General features: G+C 45.4%; 1 protein-coding gene across 3 annotated transcripts in view; it reads left to right on the forward strand.

Annotated features, from left to right (window-relative positions):
- The first annotated feature begins 1029 nt into the window (after nucleotides 1–1029).
- The window catches only part of BARD1 (BRCA1 associated RING domain 1), a 489699-nt gene continuing 466365 nt past the window's right edge, over nucleotides 1030–24363 (forward strand). The window contains exons 1-2 of one of the 3 annotated variants that reach the window (XM_085648554.1): nucleotides 1233–1352; nucleotides 14981–15062. Coding sequence is in view for 1 of the 3 variants with exons in the window: in XM_085648552.1 (XP_085504678.1) it covers nucleotides 1183–1352 (170 nt within the window). In the remaining 2 variants the exon portion in view is untranslated. Of the gene's footprint in view, nucleotides 1353–14980; nucleotides 15063–24363 lie in introns of all 3 variants that reach the window. The other 2 variants (XM_085648552.1, XM_085648555.1) reach the window with 2 other exon arrangements.

Here is a 24363-nt window from a genome sequence, read left to right on the forward strand (position 1 = left end):
TTTTCCGCCATTCATCCGTTTTGCTCGATATGATTGTAACATTTTAGAATGTAATTTTTAGTATAAATATTAGTAGACTAGAGAGGTCTAGCGCCACTTCTTCCCGAACTGATGATCCGAGGTCCCGATGCTGACGGAGAGAGGACGGTGACTCTACATGACGGCTAGAAACTTTGATTGTCTTTACTGAGGACCGGTTCTGACTTAGGATCTGACATTTAGCCAGAATAGGTAAATATGAGAGAAATGAATTTGCATTTAATTGGCTTTTCTTACAATTTTAGATAAACAAATATTCTGTTTGAATTACTGTGTCGGGTGGTTATTTATGGTCATGTTTATTGAATTTATTTGCATATTGTAAAGAAATGTTTTCACCAGATCCATAGCAACTAGTAGATGCCATTGACCTCAGGGTACATGCATATTGGTTAGGTATCAGAAAGCGTTTCCCCTTATACATGGCACGGATAAGAGTGGTAGGATGAATGTTGGTGTAATGGGCCCCACCAGCGTGTGATGTGTGTGTGCGTGTGCGACTGTGAGATCACTCCGTCCGTGGAAGTAGAGGGGATTCGGAAGCTCCGATCTGCACTACGTGTACTTTGTATGCTCTTGTAACCTGCATCCGTCACTTTTCCCTTTTGTAACTTATCATTTGCTACCTCTTATATTTTGTTTGCTCTTGATACTTGCACAATTGTCACTATTGTCTCATGTAACGTACCGTTTAATTCTGTAACATGCTCACTTGTAATTTTTCTCCTTATATATATCATTACTGTTCCTATTGTGAAGCGCTCTGACACCTTCGGGTAAAGTCCGCGCTATATAAAAACGCATCAAATAAAGGAAGTTGAGTTATTGAAGGGTTAAGGAAACACCGTCTCTCTGTAATATACATAGAGAATAACATCCTCTTTGGCGGCAAATCTGGCAATTTCGAAAACATGGTAAATTGACAGACAGCTCGTTGTCATAAAGGAATCAGGCGGAACTTTGTCAAGACCACGGGAGCTCTGCACTATATGCCTGGTTTCAATATGTCCGCTGCTCCGGACATATCCCCGCCCTGACTCGTGCAGAGAGCACAGAGACGACGGTGAACTGTTTCAACGGTCCCGAGGATTATTAGTCGGCTTGCCGCGCACGGCTTGCACAGATGTTGGTTTGCGCACACAGATGGCAACGCCGGTGGGAGTCCGCAGTGGGAACCGTGTGACGAGTCCCAGCAGAAGACAAACAGAGATGTCCTCCGGGCACGAGAATAACCCGCAGCCCGCCCGGCGGGAATGGGTACACACACGTGCCGCGCTTGAAAATTTGGAGAAGATGCTGCTGTGCTCACTATGGTAAAAATAAGACCTTTTTATGAAGAACTATTGCCTGCAGTAGCTACCAGGTTGGGGCAGAGGTGTGGGTGGCAGCCATCTTTCCGAGGGAAGCTAGAGATAACATGGCGGCCATCTTGGTAAGGTCATATACCATGCAGAAGTTTCTGTGATTTCTCAAGTTGCAGAAACTGAGAGCTTAATTTCTGAGGTTTTGCCGTAGGGAAGCGCCGCAGGCCTTACTGCTGACCTGCCCTATGGCAAAATAAATGGGTAGGAATGCGCCGTATCTATCAGATACGGCGCATTCCTGTACTTTTCCCCTGAGCTGGCGCACAATGGGCTGCCATACCCCTACGCAGGCACCATGGTGCAAAGGTATCTGCGTTAAGGGAAACCTTCCAGTAGAAAAACAATCACAAGGCTTTTTCCTTGAAAGAGGAGAAATAAAGATATTTCTCTTCGTTGTGCTTTCCTTACGCCTCACCTGGGGAAGCGTACGTTTTTGGGAAGGCCGCCAGCAACACCCATTACACGCCAGAAAACTGCATTAAAGGGAACAATATTTATAAGGCAGCATTAAGCCAAAAAGTGACTTAGTGCTGCCTGGTAAATATGGAGCAGTCTCCAGCGTCACTAAAAGTGACCTACCGGCGGTGCAAGGGGCTTATAAATAAGCCCCTCAATCTTTGGATATGTTACCGTCTGTATAATAGAGGCCATTGTAATTCTTCACAGTGGTTAACCTTGACGATTGAGAAGCAATTTGAGTTAGGTTTGCCATGTTTCCCATAGAGAAATATCGGACATTTATTCACATTTTAGATTCTGCAAACGCCCAGACAGGATACTTAAAGAGAACTTTACATAAAATATTCTGTAATTATTTTTAACCTGGTCTCTCTTTTTATTCAGATTATCGGTTATGGATCATTAAGGCAGGTCTGGAACACTTTTTAAATTGTGTTCTTCAACATACATTTTAATGCTTCATACATGGCAACCCTCCCTATTCAAACGGGAGACTTCCGATTTCCAGGCTTCTCTCGCGCCTCAAGATTCCTGCATTCAAAAACCCGATTCCTCGGCGGAATACTGCCAACCAGGACTGAGGTAGTGAGACTCCTAGTTTTCACTGCCAGTAACCTGCATGGCATTTTTGTCACTCGCTTTCAGTCTGCCATAGCGCTTTCTCCATGCTCCTGAGAAGTAAGGGGGGGGGAAACATGTATCTCCATTTCTGATATCCAGTACTCCAGTAGCACACTTTCAAGTCCCATGCATGACAACATACCCGATTCAGGCGTAGATTTAGTCAATGGGAAAAATAAATTCGCCCGATTTATTATTCTAAAATCTCCCACTTTCCTTTTATAAAACGTTGGCATGTATGTGTATGTACTGGTAAGGCGGAAAAATACCACCTTTTGGTGATTTTCCAAGTGTGTGTGTACTGGTTGAAATGTAATAATACTGGTCATGACTTATGTTTTGATGCTCTACCAATGTTCTGTGTATGAAATGTAGAACACAGAACCTTGGAATTATCTATGTTTAAATATGAGGGAAGTTGGCAGCTGGATGGAGGCCAGATAGCCTGCCCTGGGGTGTTGCTGAATAAAGTTACTTATACCTATTACTTGTTGGTGTACTGGAGACTGTATGCAGTATACACCATATTTTGGCAACAAATGGATGACTCCCTAGCCACAAATCAGCGCAGTGAAGGTGACAGAGGTTCAACAGTGAGATCGGAAGATCTCCGACTGACTTTGCACAGACATTCATCTCAGTTAAGGAAAGCTTAAGTGGACGTCTAGTAGCCCCCCCCCCCGACCCTCCTGCCTTGACTTGTATGTAATGTTGTAAAGGGTTGGGCTGCAACAGAGCTGTGGCTGTTTTGCTGCATTCCAGAGGCATGAACCGTTTTTGGAGATGGTCGGGCATTTGTTCAAGGGTGAAGTTACCCAGAGGTGGAGCTGATCTGCCGTACTGACAGCTTGGAAACCTGTATCCAGCAACGGTAATTGGGGTTATACTTAGGTCATGGCGTTAGGGAGCATCTGGTCAAGAATGGAGCCGCCTGGAGGCGAAGCTGCATTGTAGTTCCTCGGAAATTGAGTGGCACACGTGACCCCACATCAGCGAGCGGCACCATTTTGGTTTGGCCATTCATCACAGTAAATGCCATTGTGCATGGCGGTGCCATTTTGCTTTTGACATCTATCACAGTAAATGGCATTGTGTATGGGTACATGCTTGTATGGACGGCCATGTAATTAATTCGTGGCTGATGTTTATGTTTCACACTGAACAGCGTGTGATATATTGATGAGATATGGCTTTGTACCGGGTACAGTAGCAATTCGTGCATCTACATGTTTTATGTGTGTGTGTATATATAAAATTGTATCAGACTGTATACTAGTGTATGTCTCTACTTCTGAGGTTGCATCATTTGGAAATGTGACAACATATTGATGGGTTAAAGGAATGTGGGACAAAGGTGACAACTTTGTTTTAATTCATTATTTATGAGTAAAATGTTGCATCACTATCTGTTCCACTACCGTTTTCGCCGAATCCTGGAAAACCTGTACTTCCATAGAAGGAGTGCATTGATGGATTCAAAATATTCATGTTAGCTGCGGGCAGTGAAAGAATGGCTAATGATAGGAAACAAGCTATGTTATTTTATTCCTTGGGTAATAAGGGTTGAGAATATATTGCACTCTTCCTGATATTCCCAATCAGCAGGCTGTAGATAATTTATCAATGGATGTTAAAACTATTAAACAGCTGGATGTGTATTTCGGTTAAAAAAAGCTGTCATTTTGAAGCGCTACAAGTTTTTCTCTTGTGTACAACAAGTTGTGAATCTATTGATTAGTTTGCGACAGGATTGAGGGCATTACAAGTGAATTGTGCATTAACGGGTAATCAGATGAATATATTATTTATGACCAATTAATGAGGCACACATCTAATTCTTCAATAAAAAAAATATGGAGGGCCTGAAATCCTACATTGTAAGATGCTCCGGACATTGCCAGAGGCAAAGAGTTGACAACAAAGGGGTATATTCACAAGGAACTTTCGCCGAGTCAACGGCACTTTATCGCAGCCAAAGTTGCGATAAATCTATCACTCCATTCACAAGCTGGTGTTAACAGCCCACAGCACCAGTATACCCGCGATAGCAGCCGCAAAAAACATTGCCACAGAGACCCCCGCAACTATTGCTATTGAGATGCAGAGTGGGCGTTCCCGTGCCAAAAGCCGCGACAACATCACACCTCAACATTCTCAACAACCAGACAGAACTGCGATAAAAACACAAAGCAGGTGATAAGGCACGTTAGCACCAGGAAATCTACACCTGCTCTGCCCTGGTGTAAAGTCGGACGGCAGCCTGCACAACAAAAAGGAGCACAGCCCAGGGCCACATCGGAAGGGCAACAGATGCCATAGGGCCACCCATCAAGCGGCCCGGACAGCCAAGAGGGCCACAACACCCACCGACACCACCCCCAGGACCACCCCTCCCTGGCACCCCCGACAAAAGACATGCCTCTTCAGCTACACCTAAACATGCACAAAATAATCTGCCTGACGTCGCACAATCACAACTGGTGACATGCATGTGTCGACACAGAAATCAGCAGCACACATTCACTTTCGAAGCAACAAGTGAAAATTTATTAAAATGAACACTGAAATGAAATGAAGACACGTGGCCGCTCCCCTCGGGACAATCCGTAGGTCCCAGCCTGCAAGGCAAAAAACATGATGAGAAGGTGTGTCCTCCGCACATCAAAGGACAGAGAGAGAGCGAAGGGGAGAGAGAGGAAGAGAGGGGGGGGAGAGAGGAAGGGAGGGGGGAGAGAGAGCAAGAGAGGGGGGGTGAGAGAGAGAGAGAGAGAAGAAGAGGGAGAGAGAGAAGAAGAGGGAGAGAGGGAAGAAGAGGGAGAGAGAAGAAGGGTGGGAAGGAGAAGAAGAGAGGGAGAGAGAAGAAGAAGAGAGGGAGAGGGAAGAAGAAGAGAGGGAGAGAGAAGAAGAAGAGAGGCAGAGAGAGAGACAGAGAGAGAAGAAGAGGGAGAGAGAGAAGAAGAGAGGGAGAGAGAGAAGAAGAGAAGGAGAGGGGGAGAGAGAGAAGAGAGGGAGAAGAGAGAGAGATAGGGGGAGAGAGAGGAGAAGAGGAGAGAGAGAGAGAGAGAGAGAGAAAAGAGAGGGGGGAGAGAGAGAGAGAGAAAAGAGAGGGGGAGAGAGAGAGAAGAAGAGAGGGGGAGAGAGAGAAGAGAGGGGGAGAGGGAAGAGGGGAAGAGAGAAGAAGAGAGGGGGAGAGAGAGAAGAGAGCGGGGGAGAGAGAGAGAAGAGGGGGAGAGGGGGAGAGAGAAGAGAGGGGGAGAGAGAAGAGAGGGGGAGAGAGAAGAGAGGGAGAGAGAGAAGAGAGGGGGAGAGAGAGAGAAGAGAGGGGGAGAGAGAGAGAAGAGAGGGGGAGAGAGAGAGAAGAGAGGGGGAGAGAGAGAGAAGAGAGGGGGAGAGAGAGAAGAAGAGAGGGGGAAAGAGAGAAGAGAGCAGGGGGAGAGAGAGGAGAGAGCGGGGGGAGAGAGAAGAGAGCGGGGGAGAGAGAGAGAAGAGAGCGGGGGAGAGAGAGAAGAGGGGGAGAGAGAAAGGAGAAGAGAGGGGGAGAGAGAGAAGAGAGGGGGAGAAAGAGAAGAAGGGAGAGAGAGAGAGGGAGAGCGTGCTACCCCTGCACACCCAGTCCACACTGCTCACCTGCTGCCACCGGTGTGTCTCCAACCACATGCCAGTATGTATCGCAGTTCACCAGGTCACACATCTGAGTCCAAGCCGCCCGCTGAAACAGAGTCAAGATACATGACTGGCACAGTACACACACCTGCACAAGACCACATCGCCTGCTCGCCCATGCACGTCCATGCACACCCAGGCCTCACTGCTCACCTTCCGCCACCGGCGCGTAGACAGGAGATCCCACCACGTGCCGCTGCAAGTCACAAGCCCGGGGCCCGCGGACATGGCACCCTCAACACCATGCAGCCACGCTCCGCAGGCCAACAGGTCTCGCGTTTGGTGCTGGGTCTTGATTACTCCATGGCAGAGGACATACCAGTGCACCCAGCACAATCGCAGGCTGCACAACCGCTCAGCCCAATGGGTGCCACTAACTCTGGGATCCCGGAAGTGACGCCATGTGTCGGTAGGCCTGCGCTGCCCGTTTGCTCTTGACCTACATAGCGGTCCAGCAGGGCACAGTAAACCTGAGCTGTCCGGACCGCCGGGACGGGGCATCATCGCAGGCTGCACACCCGCTCAGCAGCTTAAGGTGCCACTGACTCAGTGCACCCAAAGTCACCGTCCCGTGGCGGGGTGCCTGTGCCGTCCGCAAGGCCTCGGATGCCACCAATCCTGTGCAACCCCAGTCTGTGCCACGTGGCGGTAGGCCGTGTCGTGCGCCTGGCCTCGGATGCCACCAACCCTGTGCATCCCCAGTCACCACCGGAAGAGGATAATGTGACGTCGTTGGACCCTTATGTTGGCGAAGTTACATGGCCAGTGACGCCTGTGCCGGATGGGTGTGGTGTGTGTTCAAACCTGCCCTCAGGGAGTGGCTGTGACATGCTGACGACTAGACCAGTGACCTGCACACCACCAGCGAGTACGCCTGCGACGGGTAGCAATGATGGGCCCCCCCTCGGTGCGTCATCGAAGTGGTCTAGCCTGCCATACACCGGACCAGCTTAGGGCTTGCCACAATGACTCGTGGGCTCAGGGCGTGGTCCAGTTCTTGTCCGGACAAGAAAGTGACTGATGCTTGTGACCTTGTTGTAGTGTTCACGGGACCAGGTACACAAAATGCATCCCACAGGATGAACATTGACGCAATGGAAGGCACTGTCCCCACATTCATCCACACATCCATACCTGAATGATGTAAGAATGATGTAAGACATGACACAGCAGTGCGTCACTGGATGTTTATTTGCACATCCAGTGCAGTTATGCAGCTGGAGCGTTACAGGGTAATGCCGAGCACACTACACAATATGGGCCCGTAGAGGGCCAGCCAGAGTCCATCCGGGGATGACATGTACTGCGGAAGAGGAAGGGTACAGTCCTCAGTCTGTCCGCCGTGTCATTGGTCGTCGAACAGGATGTTGCAGTCCATGTCACTGTCCAAGGTGAGTGCATCGGAGTGTATCGGGGGTCAGTGGAAGGTCATGAGACCATGTGCGGCACCAAGCAGAAACGGGCCAGGTGGCGTAAATGAATGCTAGTGCCTCCTGATCACAAACCCATCCACGTTCTCGTCCCCGGATGTGTGCCCTGCCCCCCTGTGGGTGTTGCAGTACCGGCTGCGCCACTGTGTGCCACTCACACATCAGGGGCCTGAGTGGATACGTCTGCCGCACTGTGAGGCACTGACTCACCAGGGGGCGGGGATGTGGATGGTGTGGGGGCAGCAGCATTTATCAGCGCCACGCCTTGTTTCGGCAATGCCATGATGGAGGTCTGCAGGGCATGATAGATCCCAGCTACATTTCGATGATGTGCAGCGGTGGCTGCCATCCTTTCCCCCTCCATAAGCACCATGTCCTCCATGAGCCTCCGCATGTGTGCCAGCTCACGGCTGGTATCGCTAGAGTCACTCTGAGCGGACAGCTGTTCTACTCGCCGTGTCATAACTCCAGCGATGTCAGTCAGGGCTCGTTGGAGACCATGGGGTGGACATAGACACTGAAGGATGGCGTCCAGTTTGGCAGCCATGAGTTCGAACCCCACCCGCACCTGCTCAGCCGTCTCCATCTGGCCCTCCAGCACACGGATTTGGAAGACCATTTGTTGTTCCTGGGGGACTTGGGATGGTGCCAGGGCTGTGGGTGCCTCCTGCTGGGTGGTTTGGCTGGTGGGTGGGGTCTCCTCGATGTAGCTGGGCTGCCCTGATCCTGGAGGTGAGTCGCGTATGAGGTCAATAATGTCTAGGAGGGCTTGTGCGTCGATGCTGATGTTGTCCTCCTCGTCATTAATGGAGAGTGGCTGGGACTGCTCTGCAGGAGGTGTTGACGATGCCCCTGCGATGTTAAGGGGAGATTGTGTATCACAATGTGTCCACATGTATGTAGCCGCATGGTACAGGTTGACATTCTGACAGCATGGCATTGTACACTGTGACAGTCTGTGGGTCTGGGCGAGGAGCCAGGTTCAATGTGGTTGTGTACTGTGTCCTGCTTGATTATGCTTGTGTGCCATCGTGGCCATCTCCACCCGCACCCCCAGTACCAGGTGGCCAATCACCCTGTTGCGATTGTGTTGTGTCCCGTTGAGCAGTGTGCAGTCCCCCGACTCCGGCCACAGTCTCCACACTGATGACTGTCGACACCAGCTCCTCCATATCATCCAGCACGAGCTGTGGCGCTGGGCCCCCACCTCCAGTCTGCATTGCTGCCTTCTGGTTTGCGGAGAGTTTCTCCTTGGTCTTCCGCTTGATGGCATTCCATCGCCTCTTGACCTCGTCCATTGTCTGCTTGTGCTCTCCGATGGCATTCACCTTGTCGACGATGTCCCGCCATATTCCAGTTTTGGTGCCCAATGACACCTTGGAGGTGACGAAGAGTTGTTGATGGTGTTCCATCACCTCCGTGACTATGATCCTGTTCCCCTGCGGACTGAACTTCCATCTTCTTTGTCTTCTTGTCCTTGCCATTCCCTGTTCCCGATGTCCGGGGATGGTCGTCCGGGGTGCTTGTGGTGTTGCGCTCATCCTCTGCGCCTGCTCCGGCTGCCTCCATGGTGCTTGGGTGTGGGTCGGTTTGGGTGTGGGTGTTTTTTCTACTTTTATGGTGATTTTTTTCGGCCTGCCAGGTGTGTGTTGCAGGCCTGGCGCTGCTTATCGCGGATTTCCTCATCGCGCTTTGGCCCATCGCGTGTTTTTTGGGGTTTGGTTTGTGGTTTTATCTCCATGGTGGTGGTTGTATCGCAGACATTGTCCGCAGTGTCGGCGGACTATCGCATGGTACCGCCTTGTTGTGAATTCCACTTTATTTTCCTGCGATGGGCTGCGATATTGGAAGTTGCGTTACGCTACTCTTGCGGTAGTTATCACACGTTCTTGTGAATATACCTCAAAGTGCGTCGGAGTGATGAATGAGGATAAATTAAAGGATGAGAGAAGTGTAGATAGGCAGCAGGTCAGTGTTGTTAAAGGGAATTCCAAATTAGAAAAATAGTATAGTAAAGAAATGGACATAAGTAAAGAAAAATATAAAGTTGTACCGAGGAATGGATGTGTGAGGTTTGTTAGCACGAACCATTGGGCGAATGATAAGTCATGCCCTGCTAGAAATGTAACTTGTTTAAAATGTAAAAAATAGGTCATTCTGCTCGAGTATGTAAAAGCTCGATATCTAAATACGCTGGGGAGCTTTGTGATATAAGTTATAAGGACATGGCATCTGGTGAATGGTGTGACAGTCACATTTTGTGTTTGGTGATGAAGGTGGTGGAGAAGAATTTAATGATTAACTGGAATCATCGGTCCTAGATTATGATAGTGTGAGAGATCATAAGGGCAAGATTTAGATTGATGGCTATCCATTTAAAATGTTTGTGGACTCGGGGGCAGGAGGGGGGCCGATATACCATAATTTCAGTAGAAGACTTTGAAAAATGTGAAGCTTTTAAAGACAGGAGTTTGTGCAAACTAGATGCCAAATTGAAATCATACAGTGGTGAGTGTGTGAATTTACTGGGATTTTTTTTATTGGTTGGCACCCATTGTCATGGTGCGCCAACTGGAGTGTTGTTTAATAAAGTTACTTTTACCTTTTTCTTGTTGGTGTACTGAAGTCGGTATGGGACCTACACCACAATGACTGTAAAAAAACTGTTCCAATGGCACCCCTAGTTCATAAATGCTAACATTTTACTACTGGAAAGTGGGAGATTTTGGAAATATATTAGAAATGTATTGATAAATATTGAGGCAGTGGCAATTTCAGGCATGAGATAGTTGAAATAAAGCAATTTTGGTTTTAAAAATTGGGAGACTTCCGCCTGAGTCGGGTCTGTTCGCGTGTATGCTAGTTTGTGATTGTATTGTTTCCCTGTTTCATTGTCTTGCATTTTTTCTATGATGCTTGGCCAGATTTGTTTACTATTATGAAAAAAAGTTGGTCGGGACTGGTTTGCAAATACCCTTGTTTGTATTGAAAATGCAAAATGCTTCTGTGTAATCGCTTGCTCAGCAAATCAATATCCCTCTCCTAAAAACGTTCATCTCTTTGATGATCTTTTCTCATAAACTTTGTTTTATGAAGCATTACATGTAAAACATCCTTGTTCATACACGTATATTTTATCCACAGCTCATAGGAATGGGCTTTAAATGGTCTACTGTGTTATTGGTTTGTAAGGTCCACTCAAGAGAGGCTAGCTCATCAGTATGCAAACAGAGAGTATATGAAAGGAATTTATTTAGTTCACTGAATAGTGGTTTGGTACAAGCGATTACATAGCGGTTTGTGGAAGAAAATCACCGCTCCGAGAGGCCTACCCGAAGTCTAATACATGTATAATAGCAAAAATCAAACATGCAGCAAAACTATTCTAGGTGTAAATTCGCACAACAATAGACCAGTACTTTACTGTCTGAGCTGTTTGAATGTACAATGCTTAATTCACTTACGTTTCACATTCCTTTTAAACATCTTCTTTGATCAAGCAAGGCATGGTACTACATAAAATCTCTAGATAGCAGCAATCAAGCATTTACCTAGCTCTTCTCTTGGGAAGATTGTAGGAAGACGCTGAAGACTTGATACAGTGGGGTACAGTAGTAAGGTGGTCTGTACTTCCCAATTATCTATGCTACATTCAAAAGAAGATTACTCCTTCTTGAACAGCCAGGCTAAATGCACATTGTCCACATCAGAATAACAAGATCGTAGTACATTTAAAATGCTTGTTACTGTGCATTAATGTAAAGATGTTGATAGTGCTTTTAGTATGTATAACAAGCATTTGCAATGCAATAGGTCTCGCATTTACGCAAGTTTGAGCTATTGACATTGTAAATGACAATGCCTTTTATTATTCTTTTAATTTTTAAAACCGATAAATAAAAGGCATTGTCATTTGCAATGCCAATAGCTTAAAGTCGCGTACATGTAAGACCCATTGCATTGCAAATGCTTGTTAAATAAAGGTACTGCACAAGAAAGTGCATTAATTTGCTTATCTCCATTCAACTGTGATTCACATTTAAACACAAAAAAATCACATACGGGATCCTTGGCTCTGGGCCAGTGTTTTTTGTATCCTGCACTTCATATGCAGAACTTAAATGACTAATCTTTCCAGGGAAAATGAAAGATTGTAGTGACCTAAAAACTATTTCACTAATCTCTCCTTTTCCACTGTGCGGTGAAACTTGTAACAAATCAATAATGTTCAGTGTAATAATTTTAGCATGCAAATCAATATCATTGCATTTTTGGTTTTCTACATAACTGTTAGCATCTTTGGTAAAATTAAGTGAATAAGTTGGGACAAAGCCTTTCTTTCTTATAATGCACTGAATACTACATATTCATACTTGAAACAAATATATGTAGTTATCACAACAAGAAATATCGCTCATGCTATTTTGAAATCTTCTTTCCCCAATTTCTAAATATCCCATATATCCAAGGTGAGATGGTGATATTATTCATTTCAAAGGCACTTTAATTCTCATGTAATTTCCTGACATTGCTCTTAGTGTGATATATTCGTATATGAACTTGTCTAATGCACAGGGTTGGATATGTAAGTACAACATTCTGTCCCAAATATGGCACAAATGTACTCTTGGCATTGTGGATAATTTCCAGGGCCATTCTGTTTTGCAATATAACAGTTTATTCGGATTAGTCACTAGACCAAATGTAATGGCAGTCACAACATCTTCCATAACACAGGCATTGGTTTGGTTTCTTGGATGGTCTGTCTAGACTCCTACATAGCGAAAAGAATAGAGCAGAATCAGAATGAGTCTCATAAACAGCCCTGTGTCTCCTCAGGTTTTGATGTGACAGATAGCAGGTGCCATATAAGCAGAGTAGCTAGTTCCAGCCCAGTTAGATGTTAAGCAAGGGTAAGCTTTCTTGCCACACCAATGCAACGATCTTATTAATCCTCACATTGGCATAAATAGCAGGGTACCCCTCCACCCCGAACCGTTAATACATTTTCTACATTGACACACCGACTTTCCCCACATAGAGTGCCTTTCTTTGTCTCATAATATCTACCCCTGGATGAGTATGCTAAGTGGATGAGTTCAGGTGTAGCATCTCTCTCTAGGGATCATTTTACAGGAACATTGGTGGGCATAGGAGGCAGGGTGGGTGGTGAAGTCACTATGTTCCTGCAAGCTATTTTCTTGATAATACAATTCAATGCACAATGCTTATCAACTGAGGGGCACAGAGCGCAAGGGATCCCCTCGTTTTCCGTCCAGGTGCATGTGAGTGCAGTTTCAGCAAGAAGAGATCTTCACTCTCGCACCATCTTTTAGTTGCAGATAGATGTTGTCTCTGAAGACCAATCAGCGGTACATAGGCAGGGGTGTGGAGACTTCCCTTTGTAGATGACCAGCTGAGTGCTGCAGAAAATTATCTGATACCATACAAATAGCCAGATAATCAAACCATTGACAAAAATAAAGAGCCAGGGCACAACAAAATCTGGCATCAGGTGACCATCGAATTACAGCGGGCAAAGGTGGTGACAATGAGAGGAGATGGGCACATTGTTGCATGGCTGCAATAGAGCAGGTCGGAAAGTGGCGACTCTTCACGAGCAGGCGGGGAATGCTAGCCTGTGCTGTATGATCTGCCTACAGAAGGCGGAGGTGCAGAGTCAAGAGCAGCTCTGAGGGCTAAAGATCTGATGTCAATTGTGATGCCAAGCTCTGTGATACCAAGAGCCGTGATGTCAACAGCCGTGATATCACTTGCATCCTGGGTAACTAGGTTAGCCCTCCCACTTCTTTTTTAGGTCTCGCCTTGGCAGCGCATGCGCTGTCTCAGAGACCTAAAGTAATCTCTATATGTTGGCAAGCAACCGGTAGTTTCTCCTGCTGCTTGCCATTGGCTTAGTGTTGTTCTCGTATTTCTTAACTTTGTTTTCAGTGGCCCAACTGACTTCCGTGTAATCCGGAAGCAGCGGCCACCAACTACGGTTTTAGTTCGCACTGTTCGGACTTTTTGTTTGTTTTGCGCATTGCTGCCTGACCTAAACATGGCAGCGGCGCATGCACAAGGAGCCGGTGTGCGCGAGGGGTGGGCAGCGCATGCTGCTTGTTACTCTCTCCAGTCAAACTGGAGGCACATAACTAGGGTACGTTGTGTTTATATATATTCTGCTTGAAGCTCGAGACATGTAGGTACCCTTCTCGCGGGACACTCTCAGGAATTTCAGAACTGTTATTACTTGTGCTTGGAATTCCAGAGAGCAGTTGGTGGGAGGAACTGTGAGGAGCAGTGTATTGCTGCAGTGTGATCCTCTGGGTGTTTCAGACATGGACCTGAGCTTCAAGAAAAAGATATTCTGTTGGACATTTGCTTTACAGGGGCCTTACCTCCCGCCAGGGGACTCTTAAAATCGGATTGCCTTTGGTATGCGTCCGATTATAAACGTCTCGGCATTAGGACTCCAAACCGACTTCAATACACGAAGACAGTGAGAGGCAATTGGAAAGCTAGTTTCTAGTAAATGACAGGCAAACAAGAGTAATAGGAGGGACTTCATGGTTTTGCGGCTCTTAGAATTCTCTGATTGGTTAGAAAATGGCTACCCGGAAGAACCCGTACACCGGAACAAAAATATCCCACAGCCCGGAAGAGGTCAATCTGTCACCTCCCCCCACACACATGAGCCGTTCTAAAATATTTCCTATCCCTATTGAGAATTGTAAATATCTTTATTTATCTTCCGTCTTCGGAAAATAAACCGTCAAACAGCAGTCTTCAGAGCTGTGTTTCTTACCGATCATGTTTTTATTCTACAGTCATTGCCGTTTTAACGTTAACGTCGTTATTACACACGTCCCGTGGTCGTGGCTATGTGAAGTTACATTTTTGTTTTAGATGAGTTGCAGAGCTTGATTTGCGAGGGTTCACTTGGTCAACACGCTGGCGGCTTTAAGACATTTTATACACTATATAGGAATTGTACTTTTCAATAAGTACACCAAGAAGTGAGTGTTTGGTTCTATTTTTATTTGGATTGTTAATGCAGTAACTGTAGGTGAATTGCATACCTATTAAATTATTTACAGCTTGTGCTACTCTGCAAGTTTAAGTTTTTGAGACTAAACTTATAATAATGTTCTTTATATAAGTCGGCGCAAAATCAGGGTATCATGTATTACCTAAACGTTTAGTTCAATATTATCGGCTAGTACTGGACCAAAAATGGAGAAGGAGGCATTCGTTTTTTACCAGAATGTGGACCAGACTCGCAACAGCCTATGCTACGACATACACCATATAGATTACATAGATTATCCTGTTACCTTCACATATTCAATGTTTTTTAGACTTTATCTCCTTCCTAACTGCCCATGTGTTTTCTCCGCCAAGCTCACGGATAGCTGGGAAAGCAGGATGTGCTGGGTCACTCAGGATGGCAGGCCAAATTTTGATCATCTGCTTCTGAAGTTTGGTAAGGAAATTATTTTTTTCTAAACATGCAACAACAATATTGTCTTTAATTTCAGAAGACAATATCATATGCACGGCTTCCTAGATATGAGTCAGCATAAATAGTCGTGATAAATTTGGGGTACAAATAAGTCTTATGGAGCTTTAAGTAGCAGTCGTATTTGGCAGGTTGCAAGGTGTGTTGCCTTGGTTCAAAGACAGGATTGCCTAAGGTCCAGAGCAAGGAATATATATGGCTGGCTCAGTATGACATCATAGATCTTCAATGCAATAGGTCTCGCATTTGCGAGAGTTTAAGCTATTGGCATTGTAAATGACAATGCCTTTTATTTATTTTTTAAAAACCAACACATAAATGAAAGGCATTGCCATTTACAATGCCAATAAAGCAAACTCTCGCAAATGCGAGACCTATTGTATTGCAAATGCTTGTTTTTTTAGGACTTGTGCCCTGGGTATAAAGCACCCGCATGTTCTAAAACTTTTCTTTAGTTTTGGTTTTGCACATTGTTTTCACTACAGGGCTTCTGAAAGCTCGTATTCCACGAAGATAAAGTAGTAAAGAACAATATTGTACAGTTCGTTATTATGACGTGTCTCACTGGGTATTTTAGATTTATAGTATATCATCCCCCTGGCCCAAAGAATGATTTTAATCTCAAGTTAACTGGATTAATGGCTCCCTATGTCCTATCTTCACCTAATTTCCTACTAATTGAAGATTTTAACTATCCTACTGAGCTAGCATCCCATCCCGACGTGGCTAACCTATTGTCTAACCTTAAAATGCTGGATCTCCGTTTGATAAAAACGGGCCCCACACATGCTGTGGCCACACTGTGGACCTTATGTTTTCCAATTCCCAGTTTATACATATTTATGAACCTGAACCTCTTTTTTGGACAGATCACTTTTTAATTAAATGTAATATCTCTGTTAAACATTACCCTACAAAATCTAAAATAGAAAAAAAGGTTAGAAAAAGATGCTGGAATCAGCTATCTGCCTCCAGCTTTCAAACTGTGTTTAGAACCCCAGACACGGACAATACATCACACATTAATGCTGCCAGTTCTCTGAGTTCTTTGCTGAGGCTCTTGAAATAGTGGTCCCCTATAACACTTACACAACCAAATTTTCCAGACCTAACGCCCCTTGGTACACAGCAGAACTAAAAATTGTCAAATCTAACTGCAAGAAATCAGAACGTATATGGAGGTCTTCGAAATATACTCTCCACAGACACCAATACAAACAAGCATTGGCATAGCCAATAGGTCTCGCCTTTGGGACCTTATAAGTGTTTAGCCATGCAACAGTTGCATAACTAAATACTTATAAGGTCCCAAAATCGAGACCTATTGGCTATGCAAAGCGGCCCTGCGGCCGCGAAAGTGAAAGTGAAAGTGATCGCGATTGCGATCACGATCAAACATCACCTCTACGTGTACTTTGTATGCTCTTTTAACCTGCACACGTCACTTTTTCCTTTTGTAACGTATCGTTTGCTACCTCTTGTATTCTGTTTGCTCTTGATACATGCACAATTGTCACTATTGCCTCATGTAACGTACCGTTTGATTTTGTAACATGCTCACTTGTAATTTTTCTCCTTATGTATCATTACTGCTCCTATTGTGAAGCGCTCTGACGCCTTCGGGTAAAGTCCGCGCTATATAAAAACACATTAAATAAATAAATAAATAAATAACTAAATAAAAAAAATCAAAGCGGCCGTGGGGCCGCGAAAGTGAAAGTAATCGCGGTAAAGTGCGGCGTGCGCGCCCGCGCACATGCACTGTAGCTCTAGGCTGGCCTGGTAGCACTTTTTGGAGCCCTCTCAATAAGTCTCGCCAGACCAGCGCATGCGCTGGGTCAGGCGAGACCTAAAAAGCGTTAGGGGCTTAGCATGCAAAAATCAAATCAGCCAGAAGACTCTATAATATAGGCAGAATTGAACTGTCAGGAAACTCTGCAAAAGAGCTTTTTAAAGTCTTAAAGGAGCACTCTAACCCCCTTGACTGTAGTTCAGTTAATATAGATTCTTAAACACTCTGTGAAACCTTAGCTTTGCATTTTGAAACAAAAATAGATAATATCTGTTGTGATTTTCACAACGACTCATTGACGCCAACATATGCAGAAATCGACAATTCTTCAGTAAGCAACTCCCAGGCTATATTGGAAAGATTTGAATTGATCACACACACTCAAGTATTGGATCTCTTAGATAAAACAAAATCTGGATCTCCAGCTGATCTTTGCCTCTCTCCCCCACCCCCCCACACCACAGCCATGCTATCCAATTCTCTTGCACCAGTGGTTACTTCTTTATGTAATCTATCTTTGTACTCCACAACCATGCCTAAGGAATGGAATACTGCTTTTGTTACATCTATCTTTAAAAAAATTTGGCCAATCCCAAGGACGTTGCAAGCTACCGTCTTATTTCCCTTTTGCCCTCAATTAGTAAGCTGTTAGAATCTCGTGGTAACAGACAACTCTCCTCATATTCAGAGACACATCACTTGTTGGATTCCTCCCAAACGGACTTTCGTACGACTCATAGCGAAAAACCACTCTTGTAGCGCTAGTTGACTCGCTTAGTCTCTCCTTGGATGCAAGCACACCTGCGTTGCCGGTCCTTCTCGACCTGTCCGCTGCATTCAATACGGTTTCGTATCCTATCCTGATCCAGTGTCTGTATGAGACGGGAATCCACGGTACTGCACTGAATTGGCTAACAGACTTTCTCAAGGACAGGACTCAGAAAATTATTCTTGGTCCCTTTCAATCCAAGACCCTAGGAAGGGGAGTGCCTCAGGGCTCCCTCCTGAGCCCCACACTCTTTAACATCAATGTCTCTCCGTTGGCACAGTTGGTTAAGTCCGTTGGCTTTGAAATACTCTCATATGCAGCCGATACACAACTGGTCATTGCCCTTGCACCAGAGTTAGAGAATGTCAAAACCTGTTTCACTACATGCATGAGAAACATTGCCACGTGGATGTCGCTAACTGCCTTCGGTTGAACAGGGATAATACAGAGATTTTACTGTTTAGAAAGGCACAGTCCCTTTGGACAACTGATTGGTGGCCCACAGAGCTCGGTTCTGCTCCCCTCCCTAAAAACACAGCAAGAAATCTAGGCGTTTTGATAAACAAACTATAGATGAAGGAGCAGGTGATAGCCACTTGTGGCATATGCTGTGGGTTTATGCCCCTCCTTAAGAAAGTATTCCAGTGGCTTCCGGTGTCCTCCCGGAAGACCCTAGTCCAGGCACTAAAAATCAGTCGCCTGGACTATGGAAGTGCGTTACTCGCAGCATCCAACGAATCCCTTCAATAAAAATTACAGGAGGTGCAGAATACAGCCGCTCAACTGGTTAATAAACAGCCACAAGGCACACATGCTCAGGACTCTTCATTGGTTACCCGTTTAAAAAAAAGAGCAATTTTTACACTACTCTATCTGACCTTTGAAGCTAGGTCAGGCTAAAGACCAAGATATCTGGAGGATAAACTAGTCCCCTATCTTCCTCAAAGAAACCTTGGATCAAGAAACCAGCTTCACCTTCAACCACGACGTATTCAAACTCTAAAATGTGGTGGTCGTTCCTTTTTAGGTCTCGCCTGAGCCAGCGCATGCGCTGTACTGCGAGACATTTAGTAAGTGGGTTTTGAACGTGCTACCACAGGCATTTTCTGGCCTCAAGCTTGCGGTTACGCGCGCAGCCGCCATCTGTCTTTCCTCTGTCACGGGTCATTAAGTGCATCGCGATCACTTTCACTTTCGCGGCCGTGCGGCTGCGTCACTTTCACGGCCGCGCGACCAATGCTTGTTTGTGTATTTCTTCCTGGCATACATAGTTGCAACATTTCTTTGCCGTACATCACACTTTGAAGAGTTGCCTTTGTGAAGACAGGGAGTATCGAATAACATCTTTCCATCTTTCTTCATGTGTCTATTTTCGACGTCATTCGAGATACCGATAAGACTATTGAAACTGTTGCCAAGGACAGTGCACTGAGTTCTGAACAGTCCTGCGATTTGTTATTACAGATATGTTTGCACATCAACAAGACTTGCCTAATTGTACTGGCTCGTTGGTACAGCAGCAGACTTTAGCATAATACCCCTCATGCTCAACTTGCCAACATGGAGCAGCCGAGAGGAAGAAAATGTCCTCTCATCAGGATAACCAGTCCTTTACTCCCTTCCACATTGTTACAACGAACCTTTCAACTCCGCCTCTTTGGACTCGTCTTCAGACAGTAGAATGCCTCCCTTTAAGCAGAATGCCTCCCTTTAAATGAGATAAAACCACCCTCTATGCAAATCTTCCTCACCCTCCATGCAAAGCTTCCTCGCCCTCCATATTGGTTTTTATTAGCTCTTGGTTTCAACGGGCCACCCTTTGAAGCTCATTAGCCATCATAGGCATGGAGGAGCTCCGCTACCAGGTTTTTACGTGTTCAAGAAGTTTCTTTTTTTCTTTTCAGAAGTTATTTACTATGTTTGATAATGTTGTCCACCAATTCTAAAAGTAAAGCATATATATGCCTATAAACCATGAAGATTGTGATGTCTTGGTTTTCTGTCCGGTACCTTAGGGCATTGCTAAATAATCTATTCTAAGGGATTGTCGTCCTTTGTAATTTATATTTGTTTTGGACCAGAGAGAAATTATCTGTATAACACTAATACCAGGCAGTAAGAATGAATGCTTCGCTGCAAGGCGTAGGCGTTGTGCAAATGTGTATATTGTCTTTTTCCTACCTGCTCCACCACTCGCAGATCTAACCTGTTCCCCCTTCGTAGATCAACGCTTTTGTTTATTGTCATATCCGAAGCTGAGTGAACGCGAGTGCCAGCCCTGAGTTAACAGAGAGTTAAACTAAAACTTTAGAACCCATTTATCAGGGAGATTGCTGCGCTCTTCACTCTGAGTGAAAACAGAGGCTTGCTAGTGTCTGACATCCGAGCAGGTGTGACTGGTTCTTTCCCACTTTAGAGATGCCATTAATCAAACATTTTATGAAATAAATTGCATCCATTTCCACAGTTGAAAACAACCGAAAGCTGTCAATACTCACAAACCTACTAGCTAGTTTGTTGGTGCTCCCCATATTGTGAATGTCTGCCCCCTCCGTTCCCAAAACAAAAACACGACATTTTGCCTCTGCCTCTACTATGACCACTGGATACCCATATGATTGGTCAGTTGTTCACTTTTGTGAGTGAGTTCTGTCTGTGAGCGGAAATACCCAATCATTCCAATTCTATGAATCAGAATGTATGAGTTTCCACCACACGTGAAGTTTATTTAGAGCATGGAAAGCTTAGATTTCCCTTTCTACCCTTCTCTAGCTGTCTCCTTTCTTGCCTCGCATTCTCTTTATCTATATTTTCTTTTTCTCCTTCTCACTTCTCTCACCCTGCATATCCTCGATGTATATTTGTCATCCACTCTCCCCTACAGCCCACTCCCTTTCCAGCATGCCTTCCACCTCTCTCACAGTTTCTTCCGAGTTCTCGCCTTGGCCACGCCTCTTTTCTGATTCTGTCCCTGCAGTGGACCAGACCCTTTTCTCCCCCGCACAGTCACCTCTGCTGCTTCCTATTTGCTTCCGATATGTAGCACCTATCCAGCCCTAGCCAGTCTCTTTTTGGTCATTTATTCATTCTAAGTCTCTTTCTCTTTCTAAGTCTTATTAGGTCTTCGGTCTCGCGCCCTGCACTTTTTTATTTCCCTCTTCTTTTCTTCTCTCTATAGCTCTTCTCTTACTTGCTTCTTTATTTCCTGACGAGGGCCCCGTTTGTTATTGTTTTCTAATGGCCTTTTTTCATGCAGCCTTTTTTTCTTTTCATGCAGCCTTTTTTTCTTTTCTCATTATTCTTTCCGGTGTTTTTGAGTCTTCTCCTCTACCATTTCCTCCCTTCTTTTTTCTGAAGTCCATCTGTGGCTCCTCTTAATCTCGTCCATCTTCCCTTTCTTTCCCTTGCCTTCGATCCCTTCATGCCCCCTCTCCTCTTCCCGCTACTTTGCCTCCCCTCCCTTCTTCTCGCCTCCTTTTACACCGGCCCTGCCGTTCAGCTTGCTTCCTTCCCTTCCCATGCACGTTTTTCTTCTTTTCCCATGACTCACTGCAGCGTGTCATTCGTACTTTTCTGCATCAATTCCTCCGTTCACTCTCTTTGCTATATTTCTTTGTTCCACTGTCCCGACCTCCCTTCTAACACCCTGTGGCCCTGTGTATTTTATCGCTGGCATTCTTTAGTGAAATGTAGCGCACATTGCCCCTATATATTTCATCTTGTGTGTATGGCGTCTTCCCAGCTCTTATTCTGTCTTTCTCGTTCTTGCTTTTTCTCTTCAGCCTCTTCCCCTCTACGTTTCTATATTATACCGAGGCACATCTCTGTACAAGTCACATGCACTTTTGTCAGCATGCAGTACCGAGCAGGGCGTTTGCAATGCGTATGTTTGCTTGTTTGTTGCTGGGATATAACTGCGTGTTAAAGAGTCAGAAACACGGGTGAGTGCACATGAGATTTGTGTGTGTCAGTGTTGTCGGTGAATGTAGGAGTGGCCATTAAAAGTAGAGACAAAGGAGCATCGGTGTGTGAGGGCTTACGTGCAATGTGTGTGTCTGTGTAGATTGCTTCTACGTGTACAATGTATGCGAGCCTGTGTATGACTGTCTACGTCTGTAAAATGTGTATTTCTTTGTATTCTATATGTGTGCTTGCATAGAGTAGCAAGTTTTCTGTGTGTACCCCACTGCACGTTACTTGTGAGCTTGTGCACGAGTCATTGTGTATGTAAACGCTCATGCGTGTTTGCTTGTGCAATAAATGTGTACAATGATGTGTGTATCACATTTTATGGCGTGTGTGTGCTGTGCGAATGTTGTGCTTGTGCTTTTGTGCATGCCTGTGTGTTTGTGTAGATTGTGTACGCCTTTGTACTGGTATATAGCTCCGTATTAGTGCTACTATGTGTAAAGTATGACTGTGACTTTGAGCTGTGCGTTTGTGCATGTATACAAAAGCTTCTCTAACACCTTTGCATGGTGTTAATTATTATTATTTTTTATATAGGAGTGACTGTGTTTATAGATAGGTATGCGTGTGTAATTCACTGCGTGTTTGTATTCTGTGCTTGGCTACGAACTCTGTTGTTTTGTGTGCCCTTCAGCGTATGCATGTCTTTTTTGCGAGTACATGTCTGTGTGCATTTCTGTAATGGATGTGCCTTTGTGTGGTGTATGACTGCTCCCTGTTTTTTGTATGCGTATGATGTAATATGTGTGTTTTTTCGTAAGTGTGGGGCATTGTGTTCGCTTGTGTGCGTGTTTTTGCTTTTGTTCAGAAAGATGACGTACGCATTTAGTATATAAAAGTATGCAGATGCATTTGCATAAAAGATTCCCGATTGTGTGCGTTTGCAATATGTGTGAGATGAACAAGACATTGGGAAATAGAAACATCGTGAAATTGTATTTCCAGTGATTGGTTGGAATACGCCATTTTATTTTCCGTACGAATAAAGAGATGTGCGTGGTAGGTGCGGTTTTTGTTTGCTGCAGGGCTACGTGACACGCATGCACGCCAAGACTCTGCATGTAGAAACAACAGGGCACTCTTGTTCCCACAGAAATGTGGACACATTCAAATGTTTACAATTCACCATTTTAACATATAACATATTATTGGCAATCAGTTGGCAAACAGATTTCGCTATTTTTAATCTGCAAAGGTCTGGAGCTCGGCAAACATCCACAAAAATGTGTGCTATCCATAGTGGGGAAGAGCTCTGTTTTATGTAGAGGTTAAAATCCACACAGAAGACAACAATTCAAAATGTACTCCATGCTCATTCAGGAAGGCATCGCTCACAGGTACCATTCCATCTCAAGAGCATATCCGAAACAAGCATTGGCATAGCCAATAGGTCTCGCCTTTGGGCCTTATAAGTGTTTAGTTATTCAGCACAATATCGTTGGTGCAACAACATCAACTGTTGCATGGCTAAACACTTATAAGATCTCAAAGGCGAGACCTATTGGCTATGCTTGTTGTACCTTCCTCCCCACCATTGGAATCCGCTCCCCCTTCATATCCGGGCATGCACCGAGTTTTCAGCCTTTAAAAGACATCTGAAGATCTCTCTCTCTTAATGGCAAATTTCGACCTTACTTGCAATCTAAGCGCTGAGATGTTCCGTTCGAGGACGAGTCGTTGCGCTATATTAAACCATTGTAATGTATCATAACTTCAGACCTTAAAATGTAGTGAAAATATGTTTGGAATTCTTCTAAAGTCCGAGTCCCTTATGGCAATAGCTGCTATTTTGAAAACAGTGTCTGTGACTAGTGAAACAAAACATATTTTATGACTAAAGAGAAATAACTTTTGCCGGTCCTTTTGAATGGCCTTGGTTTTTAAGGTCTCGCCTGATCCAACGCATGCACTGTCTCAAGTGAGACATTTAGTAAGCGGGTTTTGAAAGTGCTACCCAGAGGCTGCCGGCCACAAGCTTGCGCTTACGCGCACAATGACGAGCAGAGGCGCCATATGGCTTTCCTTTCCCATCATGGTACGCGCACATCGCACACCACTCGCATGCCAGCTTTCACTTTTGCCGTTGTGTGCGCGCGCGCGCACCACTCGCTCGTCTTTTTTGTTTTTTTTTGCGCGCGCACACAAGTCCCGGGCTTGTTGCTGATATGTTACACTTCAGTGCTGAGAACCGCTAATGGAAGGTGACCTCTTGCAGTCCTAGCATTGCTTCATGTCTCGGTCTCCGAGAGCATCTAACAGGACTCGCTGTAGCCCTCTCACACTCTTCACACACAGGTTCAAGTCTCCTGGAAACGAGCCACGCCACCACCATGCTGTGCCGGTAAGGGCAGCGGACGCCCTTTCTACTGAAGAAGTAACGGTGTTTCAGCCCTGAGCTGCTCCTGCCAGAGGCTTCTCTGGTGCTCCAGCAAGCATGCGCAGCTCTGTCCCGGTTAGCCCTCCTCTGCAAGTCTGTCGTCGTGACCCATGAGACGTATTGAGACACCCATTGAACCGGCATCTCTTCTAGTACACTCAATACCCAGCTCTGCTCTGCCAGTGTGCATTTAGCCTGGTCCGAGTTCTGCCTGCCTCCGCCCTGTGCTGCAGAGCCCCTCAAGGTGCAGCCCTGGGACCCACGGACAGCGCGCCAGTTCACCTCCTCACTGACCTGCTCCTTCTCCGCTTCCGGGAGCCATGCGCAGGTCTGCATTCGAACGCGGTTTCCCCACATC

This window comes from Triturus cristatus, chromosome 3_2 (assembly GCF_964204655.1).
Source record: "Triturus cristatus chromosome 3_2, aTriCri1.1, whole genome shotgun sequence".
Taxonomy (NCBI): domain Eukaryota; kingdom Metazoa; phylum Chordata; class Amphibia; order Caudata; family Salamandridae; genus Triturus; species Triturus cristatus.